The sequence below is a fragment of the Syzygium oleosum genome, unplaced genomic scaffold (assembly GCF_021117445.2).
Source record: "Syzygium oleosum isolate NSW1041296 unplaced genomic scaffold, Sole_v2.1 Sole_v2.33, whole genome shotgun sequence".
Classification (NCBI taxonomy): domain Eukaryota; kingdom Viridiplantae; phylum Streptophyta; class Magnoliopsida; order Myrtales; family Myrtaceae; genus Syzygium; species Syzygium oleosum.
In genome coordinates this window covers 2,355,000-2,374,956 of record NW_026607517.1, presented here as the reverse complement: position 1 = coordinate 2,374,956, position 19,957 = coordinate 2,355,000, and the positions used below count along the sequence as shown (strand labels likewise).

The 19,957-nt window shown below is 41.9% G+C and overlaps 1 protein-coding gene across 2 annotated transcripts; it reads left to right on the top strand.

Annotated features, from left to right (window-relative positions):
- The first annotated feature begins 312 nt into the window (after nucleotides 1-312).
- Nucleotides 313-19,597, top strand: LOC115668512 (purple acid phosphatase 2-like). Of its 2 annotated transcripts, none has more exons than XM_056304957.1 (8): nucleotides 313-531; nucleotides 771-971; nucleotides 16,786-16,897; nucleotides 17,111-17,340; nucleotides 17,874-18,012; nucleotides 18,443-18,663; nucleotides 18,991-19,112; nucleotides 19,208-19,597. In XM_056304957.1, exons 1-8 carry the CDS (start codon nucleotides 328-330, stop codon nucleotides 19,398-19,400), a joined length of 1,422 nt encoding a protein of 473 aa, XP_056160932.1. In that variant the 5' UTR covers nucleotides 313-327; the 3' UTR covers nucleotides 19,401-19,597. The 2 variants fall into 2 exon arrangements, with proteins under 2 accessions (XP_056160932.1, XP_056160933.1); XM_056304958.1 differs by lacking the exons at nucleotides 313-531; nucleotides 771-971 and adding exons at nucleotides 15,719-16,250; nucleotides 16,490-16,690.
- Nucleotides 19,598-19,957: the final 360 nt, after the last annotated feature.

Here is a 19,957-nt window from a genome sequence, read left to right as displayed (position 1 = left end):
CTCGTCCTCATCGAGAAGGGAAGGAAAGAAATTGACAGAATCATTTGCGGATTCCCTCAAAAAACGCTAAGCCTCTTTTCATATTTGAGGAGCTGCGAAATTCTTATTTTAGCGTTCACAAGAGTTTGACACTTACACTGTATATGCGTATAGTCCCGTGGATATTCCCCGAGTTTTATGCAAACCCCTCCTCCTTTCTATCTTGAAGAGGCGTGTTCCTCAGTACTACATTCACCTATATAAAGGGTAGTGCGATTGATGTGAGACTTTGTGGGGGGTGTGTCACGTAGGTTCTTGTGCTCTTCCGTATCCCAGAATAAGACCAAGATGGCTGTTCTGGGATCTTCTTCTTCTTCTTGTTCCGTTGCTGTCGTTGGGGCTGTTCTTGTTCTTGTTTCGGTTTTGAATGGGGCTGGTTTGTGCAATGGAGGGAAGACCAGCACTTTCGTCCGTAAAGTGGAGAAAACTGTGGACATGCCTCTGGATAGCGATGTTTTCCGAGTGCCTCCTGGCTACAATGCCCCTCAACAGGTCTCAACTGAGCTTGTATTCTTGCTCTTTCTCTTAGTATAGCACAAGCTTTTCCTTCTGTTCTTTTGCGACTCGTGAAATGGTTGACATCTACGTGTAGAGACACGCTGGGACGAGCTTGAATCGAATCAATTCAGTTTCGGATTTGATGTGATTTAATGCTAGAGGTTACTGTTGTTAATTTCGTTCTATTCTCTGCGGTTTTTGATTTGGGTCTTGGATTTGGCAAGAGTCTTTAGGTACATATAACACAAGGGGATCATGTGGGAAAAGGAGTGATCGTGTCATGGGTGACTCAGGATGAACCTGGGTCCAGTGTAGTGCTCTACTGGTGCAAAAACAGCGAGCACGAGAAAACAGCAGAGGGCAAAGTTAACCGTTACAAGTTCTACAATTATACTTCTGGTTACATCCACCATTGCACCCTCAACAACTTGATGGTAAGTCTTTTGGTTCCTCTAGAAATTTTAATTTTTCGGTGCTTGGTCTGTAAAATTGGCTAGATGTAGCTGATAGTTTTTTCGTTTACTGGCAGTATAACACCAAATACTATTATGAGGTCTGAATTGGATGTTGGAGAAAGATACGATTTATCTTTAACCTTGATTTGAATTGATTCAATCAAGGATACTCGGAGATAAAGTAGGAGAGTGTAATCGCTGTAATCTTGTTTATTCTTTCCTTTTTTGTATGATAAATGCATATATGTACAAAGTGAAGGTAGAGAAAAGAAATAAGATGAAAAAATTGCCCCAAAATACGTCTTCATCGTCCTCGTTTCTCAACGTGGTATCAGTAATGTAGATTTTGATCCTTGGTGTACTGTACGTCAATCATCGACTACGGCGGTCCCGCTCGTTTTTTTGGGCTCGCTTTCTTTATCTATTGCGTCGTCTGGCGTGCGTCTTACCCAATCTTCTTCATCTTTGACGCGCGATTGAACTTGGATCCATGTCGGATCATAACCCTCCTGGAACAATGATTCCCCACCAGAACCAGGGGGGAATTCGACCACGGAAACTCTTTTGGAGAATCTGACTGCCAAATTAACTCAGATTCTCACTCAGAACCAGACGAGACCTCCTCCTCCATCACCAACACCCCAGAATGATTCGGTTTCTTCTCAGATTGCGATTAAATTGGATGGAGCCAACTATGGATTGTGGTCTCAGATTGTCGAGATGTACATCACCGGCAAAGACAAACTGGGATATATCAACGGAGACCTTCCTCAGCCACTGCCTACAGATCCTGGCTTTCGGAGGTGGAAAACAGAAGACTCAACTGTGAAAGGATGGCTTATCAACTCTATGGATTCGGCGTTGATTGGCAATTTCATTCGCTTCCCAACAGCAAAATCTGTTTGGGATACAATTGCAACGACTTTCTTTGACGGAACGGATGCCTCTCAGGTTTATGACTTGAAGAGGCGTGTTGCTCGGATGCGACAAGGAGGAGGATCAATTGAGGCGTACTACAACAACCTGCAGGGTTTGTGGAGAGAAATTGATTTTTGCCGCCCGAATCCGATGGTTTGCCCTGTTGATATCGAGCGATATAATTCAGCTATTCAGGAAGATCGGGTCTATATCTTCCTTGACGGGTTGGATGACCGCTTGGATAAAGTTCGAGCGGACGTGCTTCAGATGCAGCCTTTTCCCACAGTTGAGCAGGCCTATGCTCGTGTCCGACGGGAAGACATACGGCAGAGTGTGATGCTAGCACACGAAGATACCACACACCCGTCTGCAGCTATGGTGTCTCAAGGAGGCAAGACGGGACTGCAGATCTTCGACTGAACTCGGGACATACCAGCATTACAAATGACAAAGCCGGGTGGTTTGACAAGAGGAGGTCGACCGGGTGGAGCATCGAGAAGCAAACCTTCCTCGACAACAGTTGGTGGCTGCTCTAATTGTGGGAGTGCGAAGCATACCCGGGAGACGTGTTTTAAATTGATTGGTATCCTGATTGGTGGAAGGAGCTGAAGGCACGCAAACAAGTAGAGATTGCAACGAATGGTGAAACAGGGAAGGCATCACTTGTTACCGGGGAGGCTCAGCTATCACTGATGCCACAGGTAGAATCAAACAGTGAATCAATCACTGGAGGTGAAGGTAATTATGGTCATGCTTTCATTAGTAATTCTCGAGATAAATGTAGTCAATGGATTATTGACTCAGGTGCAACAGATTATATGACCTTCACAACAGATGATTTTGTCAGTTATACTAAACCTAGGCGGCAGAATATTTCAAATGCTAATGGGATTGTATATCCAGTGACCGGGGCTAAAACTGTTGCTATTTCCTCTTCTATATCACTATTGAATACTTTACTTGTGCCATCTTTGTCCACGAAATTAATATCAGTGGGGCAAGCGGCTGAAGATTTGAATTGATGTATCCACAATTTTGTCTTTTTCAGGATATTCTCACGAAGGAGATAGTTGGGTGTGGTACTAAGACGGGGTGGGGGGGGGGGGGGTCTATTATTTGGATGACTTCAGTTCTGGGAGGGTGCACCAAGTGCGAGGCTTATCTAGTAGCAAAGAGAAGCAAATCTGGCTATGGCATCGCCGATTGGGGCATCCTTCATTTGGCTATATGAAACATTTACCTCCTGAATTATTTTCCAATTTACCAGATTCAGTTTTCAATGTCAGACTTGTATTTTGGCCAAAAGCCATCGTGTGCCATTTCCAATCAGTTTGAATAAGAGTAGCGTTGCGTTTTCCTTAGTCCATTCTGATGTTTGGGGGCCTTCTCCCGTTACTGCAGTTTCGGGATATCGCTGGTTTGTTATATTTGGGATGATTGCACGAGAATGACTTGGCTCTATTTCTTGAAACATAAGGATGAGGTGGCTAATGTTTTTCGGGTGTTTCATAGAATGGTGCAAACACAGTTTGGTGGAAAGTTACAAATTTTAAGAAGTGATAATGGTGGAGAGTACGTTAATGCGCAACTTAAGGACTATTTTCAGGAACATGGTCTACTGCATGAGACGTCATGTGCTCAGACACCACAGCAGAATGAAGTAGCGGAGCGGAAGAACAAACATATTTTAGAGACTGCTCGTGCCCTTCTCACTGAAGGTCACGTTCCTAAACGCTTCTGGGACAATGCAGTTGCGACAGCTATTCACCTCCTAAACCGAATGCCATCCAAGGTATTGGATTTCAAGACACCTCTGCAAGTGCTGTCTACACATGCTACCTTACCATCCGTCTTGCTTATTTGCCCTCGAGTATTCGGGTGTGTTGTTTATGTCCATATTTCAAAAACTCACCGAACCAAACTCGATCCCTGTGCGGTTCGATGTGTTTTCTTGGGATATGGTACATATCAGAAGGGTTATCGCTGCTATCATCCGGCTACTAAAAGAACCTATGTGACAATGGATGTCACGTTTGTTGAGTCAGATTTTTTCTATCCGAGCACCAATTCTTCCTTTCAGGGGGAGATAGAGGAAGAAAGTGTGAATTGGTGGCAAGTTGGTGGTGTCATGTCTGGAGGACAGAAGGAAGCGCAAAAGGTGCAGCCCGGAAATGAGCAACAACCGGCGAGAATGTCGCCAGAAAATGAAAAGCAACTAGTGGAAAATGGTGACAATGAGCAAGCTCTGCAACCGACAGTTATGGATGTACCAGAACCGAATATACAAGAACAGCCCCCTCTCTCTTCAGCACCCAAATCTGACTCATCTCCTGAGAATATCCTTTAGATAATTTTTCCTACTACTACATCTTGTTTGCTTGATGATTATGATATATCTGTAAGATATAAGTTACCCGACAGACATAATAGGGGCAAGCCTCCTGACCGATACTCACCTGATGTAGGGGGGGAAGAGATCCAAGTACCCTATTGCAAACTATGTTTCGACGAGGAGACTATCAGAACCATTGAAGGCGTTTGTGTTGAATGTATCTTCAGTTCACATCCCGAGTGGGATGCAAGAGGCTTTGGAAGACCCTAAGTGCGTTCAGGCGATAGAGGAGGAAATGGAGGCGTTGCAAAAGAATAAGACTTGGAAGTTGATGAAGTTACCTGAAAGGAAGAAGACGGTGGGGTGCAAATGGGTCTTCACGGTTAAGTATAAAGGGGATGGTTCCGTCGAGAGATACAAAGCACGGCTAGTAGTGAAGGGATACACGCAGACATATGGGGTAGACTATCAGGAGACGTTTTCCCCTGTCGCAAAACTTAACACTGTTCGGGTCTTACTGTCTTTCGCGGCGAATCTAGATTGGCCACTACATCAGTTTGATGTCAAGAATGCTTCCTTAATGGCGATCTGGAAGAAGAAATTTATATAGATATTCCACCGGGGTACACTTTTCCTTCACGGCCTGGATTGGTCTGCAAGCTAGAACGATCTTTGTATGGGTTGAAACAATCACCCCGTGCTTGGTTTGGTCGGTTTAGCGCAGCGATGAAGAAATATGGGTACATTCAGAGTGGTGCAGATCACACATTATTCTTAAGGCGTTGTCAGGAAAAAATAACTGTTTTGATTATCTATGTTGATGATATGATTATTACAGGGGACGATTCAGAGGAAATCTCTAAACTCCAAGAAAGACTGTCCTTAGAATTTGAGATGAAAAACCTAGGGGGAATGAAGTACTTCCTAGGAATAGAAGTGGCACGATCTAAAGGTGGAATATTTCTCTAGCAAAGGAAGTACGTGTTGGACTTATTAGCGGAAGTGGGGATGCTAGATTGTAAGCCCGCAGACACTCCAGTTATGCAAAACCATAGACTTGGGGAGTATCCAGATCAGATACCAACTAACAAAGAAAGGTATCAAAGGTTGGTGGGAAAATTAATTTATCTGTCGCATACTCGATCTGATATTGCTTATGCTGTGAGTGTTGTTAGTCAGTTCATGCATGCCCCTAGTGAAGATCATATGAATGCTATGATAAGAATACTTCGCTACTTGAAGGGAGCTCCAGGAAGAGGAATTCGTTTTTTGAAGAATGGACACCTTGAAATTGAGGGGTTTACGGATGCTGACTGGGCTGGGAGTGTATCTGATAGGAGGTCAACTTCAGGATATTTTACTTTTGTCGGAGGAAACTTAGTTACTTGGAGGAGCAAGAAGCAAAATGTTGAGCATTATCAAGTGCGGAAGCAGAATTCAGGGGGATGCACAAAGGTCTTTGCGAACTTCTATGGCTTAAGAGATTAATGACAGAACTCGGTTATACTCCTATGTCCGAGATGAAGTTGTTTTGCGACAACAAGGCAGCCATCGATATATCTCATAATCCTGTTCAGCATGATCGTACAAAACATATTAAGGTAGATCGTCATTTCATTAAGCAGAACCTGGATACTAAAGTGGTTCGGTTTCCGTATGTAAAATCAGAAGATCAACTGGCGGATATACTAACGAAGGCTGTATCGAGTAGGATCTTTTACAGTTCACTTGACAAGTTGGGCATCCAAGATATCTATGCACCAACTTGAGGGGGAGTGTTGGAGAAAGATACGATTTTATCTTTAACCTTGATTTGAATTGATTCAATCAAGGATACTCGGAGATAAAGTAGGAGAGTGTAATCGCTGTAATCTTGTTTATTCTTTCCTTTTTTGTATGATAAATGCATATATGTACAAAGTGAAGGTAGAGAAAAGAAATAAGATGAAAAAATTGCCCCAAAATACGTCTTCATCGTCCTTGTTTCTCAACATTGGACACACGGTCCGACAGTTCTGGTTCATTACTCCTCCAAAGGTTGGCCCTGATGTTCCATACACTTTTGGTCTCATAGGTAAGTAAATCATATTATCATGCATAGATAGTCAATGACTCAGTAACTTCAAAAGCTCATTCCTACCTATGTACTATAGGTCTTTGCAGAATCATTTAGTTTCGATAATCAAGTTCATCGACGAGCAGCAGAAAATTTAGTTCTGCAGTTAATTTACAAGCATCCGTGGTTCTACTCCTTTCTATGCTCAGCGTGCCGATGAATATTGCAGGGGATCTTGGTCAGAGTTTTGATTCAAACCTAACGCTCACCCACTACGAACATAATCCACGGAAAGGACAGACTGTCTTGTTTGTTGGAGACTTGTCGTACGCGGATCAATATCCCAACCACGACAATGTGAGGTGGGATACATGGGGAAGGTTTGTCGAAAGAAGTGTAGCTTATCAACCCTGGATATGGACAGCGGGAAATCACGAAATTGACTTCGCTCCTGAACTCGTGAGTGCTAGCATTAAACTTCCACCAAGACATATGTATTTCACATTCAGAGTCACACAAGCCTTAATCCCTTAATTTCTGTGATAATTCGTTACATAATAAAATCTCTACTATTCCGATTATAACCTTCCTCTGCTGCTTTTGGTGGCTAAGAACTTCTACCCAAGTTCCATGCCATCAGATTGCATTATATCTCTTCATCGGGAAGTTGGGGAACTGAAGGAAGCACTTAATTCAATTTTTGAGGTTTATATAAGGCGAGACGACCATCACCCAGTGTAATTTGACAAAACCTATGGACGCTTTACAATATCAGTGTTTATGGTGTTACAGGAAATATGCAGGGGACGAAGTCCTCGCCCTTTCATTCTTATCCTGAAGTTTCAGGATGTATGAGTTCATATAATGAAACTGACTGATGATGTCGTACATTCTTTTTTCTGCAGGGTGAAAATGAACCCTTCAAGCCCTTTTCGCACAGATACCATGTCCCTTATAGAGCATCAAACAGCTCCGTGCCTTTTTGGTACTCGATCAAGAGAGCTTCGGCATACATCATAGTCTTATCATCATACTCTGCATATGGTATGATTTCTACATCCTTGACTATCCCGCCAACATAGATGAGACTGAGATGCTATTCTACGGAACCTCCCATGTTTTCAAGAAATCTTTTTTGACATGATGACAATATTAATTTGTGTGCAAGGTGGAAAATAGATGAAGAATCATAGGAAATTCTATTTTGATATCTGTGGATGAAAACGGATCCCTTCTTTTAAGATTTCGTTTGATGTAGTAGACTGCTCATACTCAGGGGAGCAAATATTTCATCGATAAACTCAAACACCCAGTAATGGAAATGAAAGTTCGTTAGGCATTAAAATGGTTTTGATTGAGTGTTATTATGACATGTACGGTTATACCAAGAAGAACAATAGAGGCATGTCTCTCAGAATGCCTATTTTTTATTGAATGTCGTAGCTCACTTCTGCTTATTTCCTTTTGCCTCTGTTCGCTCCTAAGGTAAATATACGGGAAAATTACCAAAAAAGTCCTAAACCTTTTGCAATTGTGCCAATTCAGTCCTAAACCTTTTTTTTTGTCAATTCAGTCCTAAACCTTTTGCAATTGTGTCAATTCAGTCCATCCTGCCACTTTTGGCCAGCCGGCGCTGACGTGGACGCCGGCTGGCTGACGGGGCAATTTTTTATTATTTTTCGAATTTTATTTTATTTTTTTCTCTTTTTTTTTCTGGCCTATCTTCTTCCCCGGTCGGCGAACGGCGAGAGGCTGAGGCCGGCGAGGTCCACCTCGCCGGCCATGGGCGAGGCTGGCCCTCGCCGGCAGAGGGCCAGCCTCGCCGTCGCCGAGCGAGGTCGACCTCGCCATGGCCAGGGCGAGGTCGAGCTCGCCCAGTGACGGCGAGGCCTCGCCAGATCTGGGCGAGGCCTCGCCGTCGCTTGGCGAGGTTGACCTTGCCCGACCTCGCCATCGCCGGGCGAGGTCGACCTCGCCAGATCTGGGCGAGGCCTCACCGTCGCTGGGCGAGCTCGACCTCGCCCGGCCATGGCGAGGCTCGACCTCGCCCGGCGACGACGAGGTCTCGCCCGGTCATGGCGAGTCGGCCTCGCCCGGCGACGGCGAGGCCGCCCGGATCCGGCGAGGTCTTGCCGGATCTAGGCGGCCTCGCCGCCGTCGCCGGCAAGGCCTCGCCCAGATCTGGCGAGTTCGACCTCGCCGTCGCTGGGCGAGGTCGACCTCGCCCTGGCCATGGCGAGTTCGACCTCGCCCATGGCCGGCGAGGCGGACCTCGCCGGCCTCAGCCTCTCGCCGGTCGCCGGACCGGCGACCGGGGAAGAAGATAGGCCAGAAAAAAAAAAAGAGAAAAAAAATTCGAAAAATAATAAAAATTTATTAAAAATTGCCACGTCAGCCGGCCGGCGTCCACGTCAGCGCCGGCCGACCAAAAGTGACCGGATGGACTGAATTGGCACAATTGCAAAAGGTTTAGGACTGAATTGACAAAAAAAAAAGGTTTAGGACTGAATTGGCACAATTGAAAAAGGTTTAGGACTTTTTTGGTAATTTTCCCGTAAATATACTCCCCAGTACATCTGGCTTGAACAAGAGCTACCAAAAGTTAACAGAACGGAGACACCGTGGCTGATTGTTATGATGCACTGTCCGTGGTACAATAGCTACAACTATCACTACATGGAAGGAGAAACCATGAGAGTGATGTACGAACCGTGGTTCGTGCAATACAAAGTAGACGTGGTGTTTGCAGGGCATGTCCATGCCTTTGAACGATCTGTAAGTCGAAATGTTTCCTTTTCCTTATTATCTAATTTTTCAGCTTTATCTCGGCAATAGCCTTTCCATAGGAAGATGCATAAAGCCATCAGAAAAGCCATCTCTGATAAAGCCATCTCTGATGAGTTAGGCCAATCAAACTATTAATTTCAATGTTCTCCGAGGATATGAAATTAGCACGTCGACAGCAATAGCAATTTCTGTCCATGGAAATCAAATACACAATTTATTTTTGTCCATGTACGAAGTGTTGAGAGGATGAGCAGGAAACCAGAAATTCTGTTTATTTGTTTTGTCTAGTTTGTATCTAAGAAATCGCTGGCTGATTGATGAGTGTCACAGGAACGTGTATCCAACACTGCATACAACATTGTGAACGGCTTGTGCGTCCCTGTTCATAATCAATCAGCTCCAGTGTACATAACGATTGGCGATGGAGGCAATCTTGAAGGTTTGGCCACCAAGTAAGATGAGCTACCTCACAAAACACTGCCTAACTTATTCATGACTCTTCTGGGTTGCTGTTGGATCGTGTAAATATCTGATTTTTTTTATGCAGCATGACGGAACCCCAGCCCAAATACTCGGCCTACCGCGAAGCCAGCTTTGGCCATGCAACGTTCGATATTAAGAACCGAACGCACGCATATTATAGTTGGCACAGAAATTAGGATGGATATGCGGTGGAAGCGGATTCTATGTGGTTCTTCAACAGAATCTGGCATCCGGTTGACGATTCTACCAGCGTTTAATGGTTATCACAATATAGGACGAGTTTTCTCTTTGGATTTCCCAAGCGAATAAAAGTTCTGCAATTAGGCTTGTTCGAGTCTGTTGTACTATGTTTTCCTAAAAGAGTTTTGTTTTTTTTAAAATTTTAATGAAAGATGTATACTGGAATTTCAGTATAAATTTCAGTGGGCTGCGCTGCATCACTTTGATATGCTGAAGTTCCTAATAAACATGTATGTAAAACTTTTGCCAACCAATGATAATTTTGATTTCTCAATATAATTCCTCTGTTTTGGTGATTAGTCTTTCTCATATCTAAAAAGATACACGTTAAGGACATCCTTTTCAGGTCATAATCATAATACAGTTTTTTAGATTGACAAGCAATAATTCTTGGAGTAAATTCCTTCAAATGGATAAAGATATATGCTTTTGCTAGACCCTCTAAACAGACAATGCTTCACTGGACCAAAAACATTTTAGGTGGTCCTCAGAAGGAACGTGTAGTTTCAGATCAAATTGAGAACTTTGGTTAAAAAAGCTAAAATTGAAGACAAAATCAGGTTGAGCTCTTGGGTAAGGAAAAGAGTGTTTCATTTATCCTAAAGAGCATGCGATATGATGCGTGTGTGATAGTTGTCGTGCTTATCAATATGTGTGTCGTCGTGCGTGTCATTATGAGATTGTAGATCGATACGTCATCACAAAACGTAAGCGTAACCATAGACTAAGAAATTTCAATAACGGTAGTTTTAAGGTTACGGATACTTGGAGTTGATATCGATTTGCTTCCTGTTTCTCAAGGAGAGAGATCCACAGAAAACTTCTACTTCAGCATTATCCAAGCGCAGATTTTTGAACGCATGGAAAATCTGGATAGACCCAATCGAAAAAGATACTTTTATGTTAAGTTCCCTGTTTGAATACGATATGGTTTCCAATTCAAGTGAACTAAATATCCCGGGAATTCCTGGGAAGGTCAGAATATTCCCCACATATTCAGGTGGACATATCACATATTGTATATACCAAAAAGTATAACTTTTGGTTATTATTGAGAAGTGATAGACTTAGTCGATGAGAACAGAGTTGGGTGAATAGCAGGAGTCATCGATGAACTAAATAATTAATAACTTGAAGAGTATCAACAACTCGCTAGTGAAGTCATCGACAACACAATGTGAAAGTTATCGATGGGAACCTTCAAGATATAGTAAATTGATCGACATTCATTGACGGCGAGCAATTGACATAAAAGCATAATCGTCGGGTAGTTATGTTCATTGCTGCTATTTTAGATCATTTTGAGCTATTCTCACCATGCTTGTTTTAGTGGCGCAATCTGCATCTTAGGATTTGAAGGAAAAAATTATCGGGTATGACTCATTTGTTATGCTCGTTTTAGGAAAATATCTCACATCGCTTGACAATGGAGTTATATGTTGTTTATGTACATGCGATCTCCCTTCACTTACGAGCGGTATTGAAAGCATAGATGTGGGGTATTTTCAGCAAGAACGATATGTGATACGATTGTAGAGGCCCGACTTCAAGGACAATAAGAGAAACTATTCGGTGAACTAAATACACGTACGAATAAAATGAATTCGATCCCATCATTTTCACTGGCCCGGATTCAATTTACCATCGTATGCTCGTTTCATGTAAGAATTTTCCGGATGACATTGATTGTTTAAAAGTAGGCGTAAATTATGGACCACTTTCTTTTCCTAATCTAACCAAAGTCAAGGTTGCGCCCGTGGTTTAGGCAACGTTAGAATTTGCCTTCTTAACAGTCAGCCGAGCGAACAAAAAACGGAAGAAAAAAGAGGAAAGGATGGGGACTACTACGAGCACTGATGATGATGGCTTTGGAGAGTTTTAGGGCAGTCAACTCTCAAGGCATTTACACGATGTTCATTGACGATTCCCACTTCATTAGTTCGGTGCCAAGATTCTTCGTCGTCGGTCGTGGATGATCGTGAGTCCTCGTCCACAGTCTGCCAGCGAGTGCTCGGTCTTTGCTTTGCCGTGTCGTGAGGATTTTCGTCGGTACGCATATCACATGAATTTTTATCACTAGATAAGATAATTTATGGAATAAGACGAAGGAGGCATGTTAGAGTTTTTTCGGGTCTATATATATATGGGATTACTGTCTTTTCTAGTCATGCAAAGAGGGCAGCGGTCGCGACGATATTGCATATATGAAACCTGATGCTTAGCTCGATATTGGCTAATGGCTTGTGTGTTCATCTTGTATCAATTTGATCATTTGAGGCGTCTGTTTATGAGCAGAAACGGGCTCAAGCGTAGTCAGAGGAGGAATTCGAAACCTCTTCTTGGTTTGTTTGGCCAATTCTCTCGTCGATTCTGACTTTCTAAGATACCCAACAAGTGATCATAACTTCCTCGGTTGTTTCTGTTGTTAGGACAAGGGTGAGGAGTTACTGTTGTTGCGCATACTTTCTCAATAGAGATGTTGAAGTGCATCATGATTGTACAGAATCTAGTAGATCTTCCGTTTCTACATTATGCTTCGAGATTTTCACAGTTTGCATTCCTGGTGCCAATCATATATGTCACGTCCCTTTTGCGTTGGAGAAATAATGACATAAGTGTAGTAGACTATTGATTTTCATCACGTCAGTAATATAAAATTCGTCACTTAATTATCTTAATTACGACAAGTTATGACATGGCACAACATGTCACAAATTGTCATGCTCGTTAACAGCTGTCTGGGACTGTAGACGGTGAATTCTGATGAAAAATTTAACAAATATCAAAATCGTTCACGAATATAAAGTTCTATCTTTTTCTTAGACATTTGAAAGATCGTGTTAAAAGCGCCTTAAGTACAAAAATTATGCGTTAAAACATTTCGAAGGCCGGGTTAAAAGTACAACGGATATAAAAATGTTGTCGTTTGAAATTGGTAACTAGCCGAAAAGGGATTTAAAAGATGGGGTTCACATGATTTGATAATGATTGACATGAACATGGTAATGAACATGTATCTAAGGTGGCGTTTGACTTTAATGAAAAAAAATTGGTCCCTTGGGCATATTCCGTACACCAACTGGATTGGAATTGGACTGGTGCTAGTTGGTCCTTTATTATTATTTCAATTTTTTCGGCTTGTCCATTGGGTAGGGGTGTCAATGGATCGGGTCGGGTCGGGTCAGCTTCCACTACTACCCGACCCGACCCGAATCATAAGTGTCAGTGCTCTCTTTGACCTGAACCCAACCCGAATTGCATAGTACCCGTACTAAAAATTCGGATCGGGTCGGGTCGGGTCGGGTTTCGGGTTTTTACGTGGGTTTTTCGGAGGTGCGTTTAGAAGCAAGTCTAGTAAGAACTTTTTTTTATAGAGTGGGTATTTATTGAGCCACTCGTCACTTTGAATACAACTAAATTGCTTGTGCTGAAATCAACTTGTGTACAAGAGCTTTTTAACTTAAACCGTAAGCTTCACCATCTTTAACGCTTAAAAAGAGTATAGAATCCAATTGCACTGGAAGCAGCAGCAACATCCAACAATCTAGAAAAGGAGCTCAATTGCCATAACAAATAAATACCTTTTCCCCCATAGAATTAAGCGATGAACTAAAAGACAAATGATTCGGAGTAGAGAACTACAAAGGCTCCTCATTGAAGTTAATAGAAAAACATAGGAAACCTCCTCATCGAAGGACGACCAAGATGGAGGCCGAATCAACGCCGGCGACCAAGGGGGAGACCAAGATGGCCTCGATTGAGGGGTTGTGGAAGCAGACGAATCGTTCCGTGAGAGAGAGAGTGTATAGCGAATTAATACTTAGGGGATTCAATTCAATTTTGGTAAACTAACATGTTTCGGTTCGGTTCGTGTTATGACTCGAACCGAACTGAACCGAACCGAAACAAGTCACAATACCCATTTTGTAAATGTATACCTAAACATGGTAAGACCCGAACCGAAAATACCTTAAAATTTCGGGTCGTTCGTGTTTCGATTCGGGTATCGTGTTTGGTTTTGACACCCCTACCATTGGGTTGCTCAACTGCCTTTCAGACATTTGGCCGGCCTCTTGTCCTAGCTAATATTATATTTATCATATAACTCTAGATTATGATATAAAAAATATAACAACATAAATAATCATGTTAATCAAATTCTTCGCTAGAGTTTATGTTGAGCTTTATCTTAAGTGGATTTGAACTATATCGTGTAGATTTATCCGTTAATTTAAAGGAAAAAAATCACTTAAATTGGAGAAAAGTATCGAAAAAATCCTAATCCTATTGTATTTGTGCAAATTCGATTATAAACATTTCAATTGTACTAATTGAGTCATAAATCTTTTGACAATTTGCCAATGTAATCCATTCGACCAATTTTAATCCGAAATCACTGACATGAATGTTGGGCATCCTATGTGATATAATTGACACTGACATAGACAATTTTTTAGATTTTTTATTTCTTTTGTTTTTTTCCCAACTATGGGCCGACAAGGTCGCCGCCCAACTCTCACCGGCACAGGTGAGGTCTAGGTGAGGGCCTCTGTGCCCTCACCTAGATCCAGGAGACGGCCGCGACCCTTGCTTGTTGGCCGACGAGGGCCACAATGCCCTCGCCTAATCTAGACGAGGGCCACGATGTCCTCACCGGCCACAAGTGAGGAGCATTTGTCCATGTCGACGATTTCGGTCAAATTTGACCGGATGAACTACATGACAAAGTTTCAAAAAGTTTAAGATTCAATTGGTACAATTGAAATATTTAGGACTGAATTATCACAAAAGCAATAGGTTATAACTTTTTTGATACTTTTCCCCATAAAATTGCGACATATATCGAATAATAAGATGAGTACATGCACCATTTCGAGCGCATAAAATAATATGAATTAAGAAGAAAGATGAAAGTACAAATAAGAACTTAAGTTCCTCTCTCTCGATAATTTCCCTCCAATTTGTCGATTTTTTTAAGCATATCATATAATCTTCACCTTGCCATTAATTATGAATTGAGGAGCTTATAAGCTACTTTATAAGTAGAGAACAAGAACATGGACATGTGCTGCAACTAATGCATGAAAAGCCAACATTTTGCCCTTGGCGTAATAAGAAGTTTTATCTGATTAAGCAACATGTCGTAAGTTCCTCGTGATGGGGAAATACATGAACTTTTGCAGCAATTCTTTTTTTGGAGGGAAAATGTCATAAAAAATCATAAACTATGCCACTTATGACACATTTACTCTGAACTTTTTTTTGTAACACGAAAACCCTTAGTCACTTGTGATAAATTTACCCGAACTTTTTTATGACACAAAATCCCAAACTAGCCACTAATTGTTATTCTACAATACTTTAACTCACTAGCATTTGTCTTTTCCTTTTTTTTCTTTTTTCCTTTTTTTTTCCCTTTCTTCTCCGGCGGAGGAAGCCGGCCAAGGCGGTCCTCGCCGGCAGTGGGCTGGGCGAGGGCAGCCTCGCCCGACGCCGGCCAGATCACCCGACGCCGGCGAGGCCGCCATTGCCTAAGCGGGCGAGGGCTGCCCTCGCCAGATCTGGCGAGGGCGAGGGCGACTCTCTTCTGAGATCACAGAGGCAACTCTCTTCTTCTGACAAAGTCCGAATCCCATATTCCATAACGTCACCACCCAATCCCGTCGCCACTTTTCGAGTTTCACAGTTATTTATCATTGTTCTTTTTCTTTACAGAACTTGGTAGTGGCCGATTCTTTGCCGCGTCTATCGATGGTCCAAACCAGTTGCACGCGAAAGAAACTGGTAGCGGGGACACCAAATTATTGTCCAAAACATTATTGCCTTCTTCTCCTTGTCAGAAGAAGAGTCGAATGATGCGCTTTTTCGTCGTTATATTACGAAACCTCCCGTGGTTTCAACGTCAACTGCATACTTAGGATCATCCTCATCAAGAAGGGAAGGGAAGAAATCGACAGAGTCATTTGCGGATTCCCTTAAAAAAAGCTAAGCCTCTTTTCATATTTGAGGAGCTGCGAAATTCTTATTTTAGCGTTCAAAAGAGTTGACGTTTACACTGTATATGCGTATGGTCCCGTGGATATTCCCCCGATGCAAATCCCTCCTTCTTTCTATCTTGAAGGGGCGTGTTCCTAAGTATTACATTCACCTATATAAGGGGTAGTGCGATTGATGTGATAATTTCTGGGGGGGTGTGTCACGTAGGCTCTTGTGCTCTTCCTTATGCAAGAATAAGACCAGGATGGCTGTTCTGGGATCTTCTTCTTTTTGTTCCGTTGCTGTTGTTGGGGCTGTTCTTGTTCTTGTTCTGGTTTTGAATGGGGCTGATTTGTGCAATGGAGGGAAGACCAGCACTTTCGTCCGCAAAGTGGAGAAAACTGTGGACATGCCTCTGGATAGCGATGTTTTCCGAGTCCCTCCGGGATATAATGCCCCTCAACAGGTCTCAACTGATCTTGTGTTCTTGCTCTTTCCCTTAGTATAGCACAAGCTTTTCCTTCTGTTCTTTTGTGACTCGTGAAATGGTTGACATCTACATGTAGAGACACGCTGGGAGGAGCTTCAATCGAGTTAATTTTGTTTCAGATTCGATGTGATTTAATGTTAAAGGTTACTGTTGTTAATTTCGTTCTATTCTTTGTGGTTTCTGATTTGGGTTTTGGGTTTGGCGTGAGTCTTTAGGTACATATAACACAAGGAGATCATGTGGGAAAAGGAGTGATCGTGTCATGGGTGACTCAGGATGAACCTGGGTCCAGTGTAGTGCTCTACTGGAGTGAAAACAGCGGAAACAAGAAAACAGCAAAGGGCAAAGTTAATCGTTACAAGTTCTACAATTATACTTCCGGTTACATCCACCATTGCATCCTCAACAACTTGATGGTAAATCTCTTGATTCCTCCGGAAATTTTAAGTTTCTGGTGCTTGGTCCGTAAAATTTGGTAAATGTAGCTGATGTTTGTTTCGTTTACTGGCAGTACAATACCAAATACTACTATGAGGTCGGAATTGGACACACGGTCCGACAGTTCTGGTTCATTACTCCTCCGGAGGTTGGCCCTGATGTTCCATACACTTTCGGTCTCATAGGTAAGTAAATCATATTATCATGCATACCTAGTCAATGACTCAGAGTAACTTCAAAAGCTCATTCCTACCTATGTACTCTAGGTCTTTGCAGAATCATTTAGTTTTGATAATCAAGTTCATCAGCGAGTCGCAGCAAATTTAGTTCTGCAGTTAATTTACATGCATCCGCGGTTCTACTCCTTTCTATGCTCAGCATGCCGATGGACATTGCAGGGGATCTTGGTCAGAGTTTTGATTCAAACCTAACGCTCACCCACTACGAACATAATCCACAGAAAGGACAGACTGTATTGTTTGTTGGAGACTTGTCGTATGCGGATAATTATCCCAATCACGACAATGTGAGGTGGGATACATGGGGAAGATTTATCGAAAGAAGTGTAGCTTATCAACCCTGGATATGGACAGCAGGAAATCACGAACTCGACTTTGCTCCTGAAATTGTGAGTGCTAGCATTGTACTTCTACCAAGACATCTATTTCACATTCAGAGTCATATAAGCCTTAATTCATCAATTTCTGTGATAATTCGTTAGAGCAAAAAGTCTCTACAATTCGATTAATTGGTAATCTGCTTTGATACTGGTTGTTAGATCAAACAATCCTTTGCTGCTTTTGGTAGCTAAGAACTTTAATCCAAGTTTTATGTCATCATATTGCATTATTCCTCTTAATCGGGAACTTACGGAACTGAAGGAAGCAATAAATTAATTCTGGATGTTTATACAAGGCGGGACGTTGGTAGAACTTAGATCATCACCCAGTGTAATTTCACAAAACATCTGGACGCTTTACAATATCGGAGTTTATGATGTTACAAGAAATATGCAGGGTATGAAGTCCTCGCCCTTTCATTCTCGAACCACCACTTCCCATTCAATACCTAGATCATCATCTTCTTATTGTGGAAGTTTCAGGATGTATGAATTCATACAAACGACACCACTGATGGTGTTGTACATTCTTTTTTCTGCAGGGCGAAAATAAACCCTTCAAGCCCTTTACTAACAGATACCACGTCCCTTATAGAGCATCAAACAGCACCGCGCCTTTTTGGTACTCGATCAAGAGAGCTTCGGCTTACATCATAGTCTTGTCGTCATACTCTGCATATGGTATTACTTCTACGTACTCGACTATCCTGCCAAAATAGATGAGAATGAGATGCTACTCTACGGAACCTCCCATGTTTATGAGAAAATTTTGGGGATATAATAAAAATGTTCATTTTTCTGCAAGGTCGAAAAGATGGAAGAGTCCATATGAAATTTTATTTTCATATCTGCGGATGAAAGCAGATCCATTCTTTCAAGATTTCTATTAATACAATAGACTGCACATAGACATTGGGAGCAAACATTCATCGTTTAACTCAAACATCCAGTAATGGAAATGAAAGTTCGTTAGGCGTTAAAATGGTTTTGATTCGATGTCATTATAACATGTACGGTTATATCAAGATGTACAATAGAGGCATGTCTCTCAGAATGCCAATTCTTATTGAATGTCGCAGCTCATTTTCTTTTACCTCTGTTTGCTCCTAAGGTAAATATACTCCCCAGTACAATTGGCTTGAACAAGAGCTACTAAAAGTTAACAGGAACGAGACACCGTGGCTAATTGTTATGATGCATTCCCCATGGTACAATAGCTACAACTATCACTACATGGAAGGAGAAACCATGAGAGTGATGTTCGAACCGTGGTTCGTGAATTACAAAGTAGATGTGGTGTTTGCAGGTCACGTCCATGCGTATGAACGATCTGTAAGTCCAAATGTTTCCTTTTCCTTATTATCTAATCTTTCAGCTTTATTTCGGTAATAGCCTTTTCATAGGAAGATGCATAAAGCCATCAGAAAAGCCAACTCTGATGAGTTAGGCCAATCAAACTATCAATTTCAATGTTCTCCGAGTATATGAAATTAGCACGTCGACAGCAATAGCAATTTCTGTCCATGGAAACCAAAATACACAATTTATTTTTGTCCATGAACGAAGTGTTGAGAGGATGAACAGGAAACCAGAAATTCTGTTTATTTGTTTGTCTAGTTTGAATCTAAGAAATCGCTGGCTGATTGATGAGTGTCACAGGAACGTGTATCCAACACTGCATACAACATTGTGAACGGCTTGTGTGTCCCTGTTCATAGTCAATTAGCTCCAGTGTACATAACGATTGGCGATGGAGGCAATCTTGAAGGTTTGGCCACCAAGTAAGATGAGCTGCCTCATAAAACACTGCCTAACTTATTCATGACTATTCTGGGTTGCCGTTGCATCGTGTAAATATCTGATTTTTTTTATGCAGCATGACGGAACCCCAGCCCAAATACTCAGCCTACCGCGAAGCCAGCTTTGGCCATGCAACGTTCGATATTAAGAACCGAACGCACGCATATTATAGTTGGCACAGAAATCAGGATGGATATGCGGTGGAAGCCGATTCTATGTGGTTCTTCAACAGAATTTGGCATCCGCTTGATGATTCTACAAGCGTTTAATGGTTATCTCAGGATAGAACCAGTTTTCTCTTTGGATTTCCCAAGCGAATAAAAGTTTTGCAATCTTGTTCGACGAGTTTTCTCTTTGGATTTCCCAAGCGAATAAAAGTTCTGCAATCTTGTTCGAGTCTGTTGTAATACGTTTTCTTAAAAGAGTTTTGTTTTTTTTAAATTTTAATGAAAGATTTATACTGGAATTTCAGTATAAATTTCAGTAGGCTGCGCTGCATAACTTTGATATGCTGAAGTTCCTAATAAACATGTATGTAAAACTTTTGCCATCGAATGATAATTTTGATTTCTCAATATAATTCCTCTGTTTTGGTGATTAATCTTTCTCATATCTAAAAAGATACACGTTAAGGACATCCTTTTCAGGTCATAATCATAATACAGTTTTTTAGATTGACAAGCAATAATTCTTGGAGTAAATTCCTTCAAATGGATAAAGATATATGCTTTTGCTAGACCCTCTAAACAGACAATGCTTCACTGGACCAAAAACATTTTAGGTGGTCCTCACCAGGAACGTGTAGTTTCAGATCAAATTGAAAACT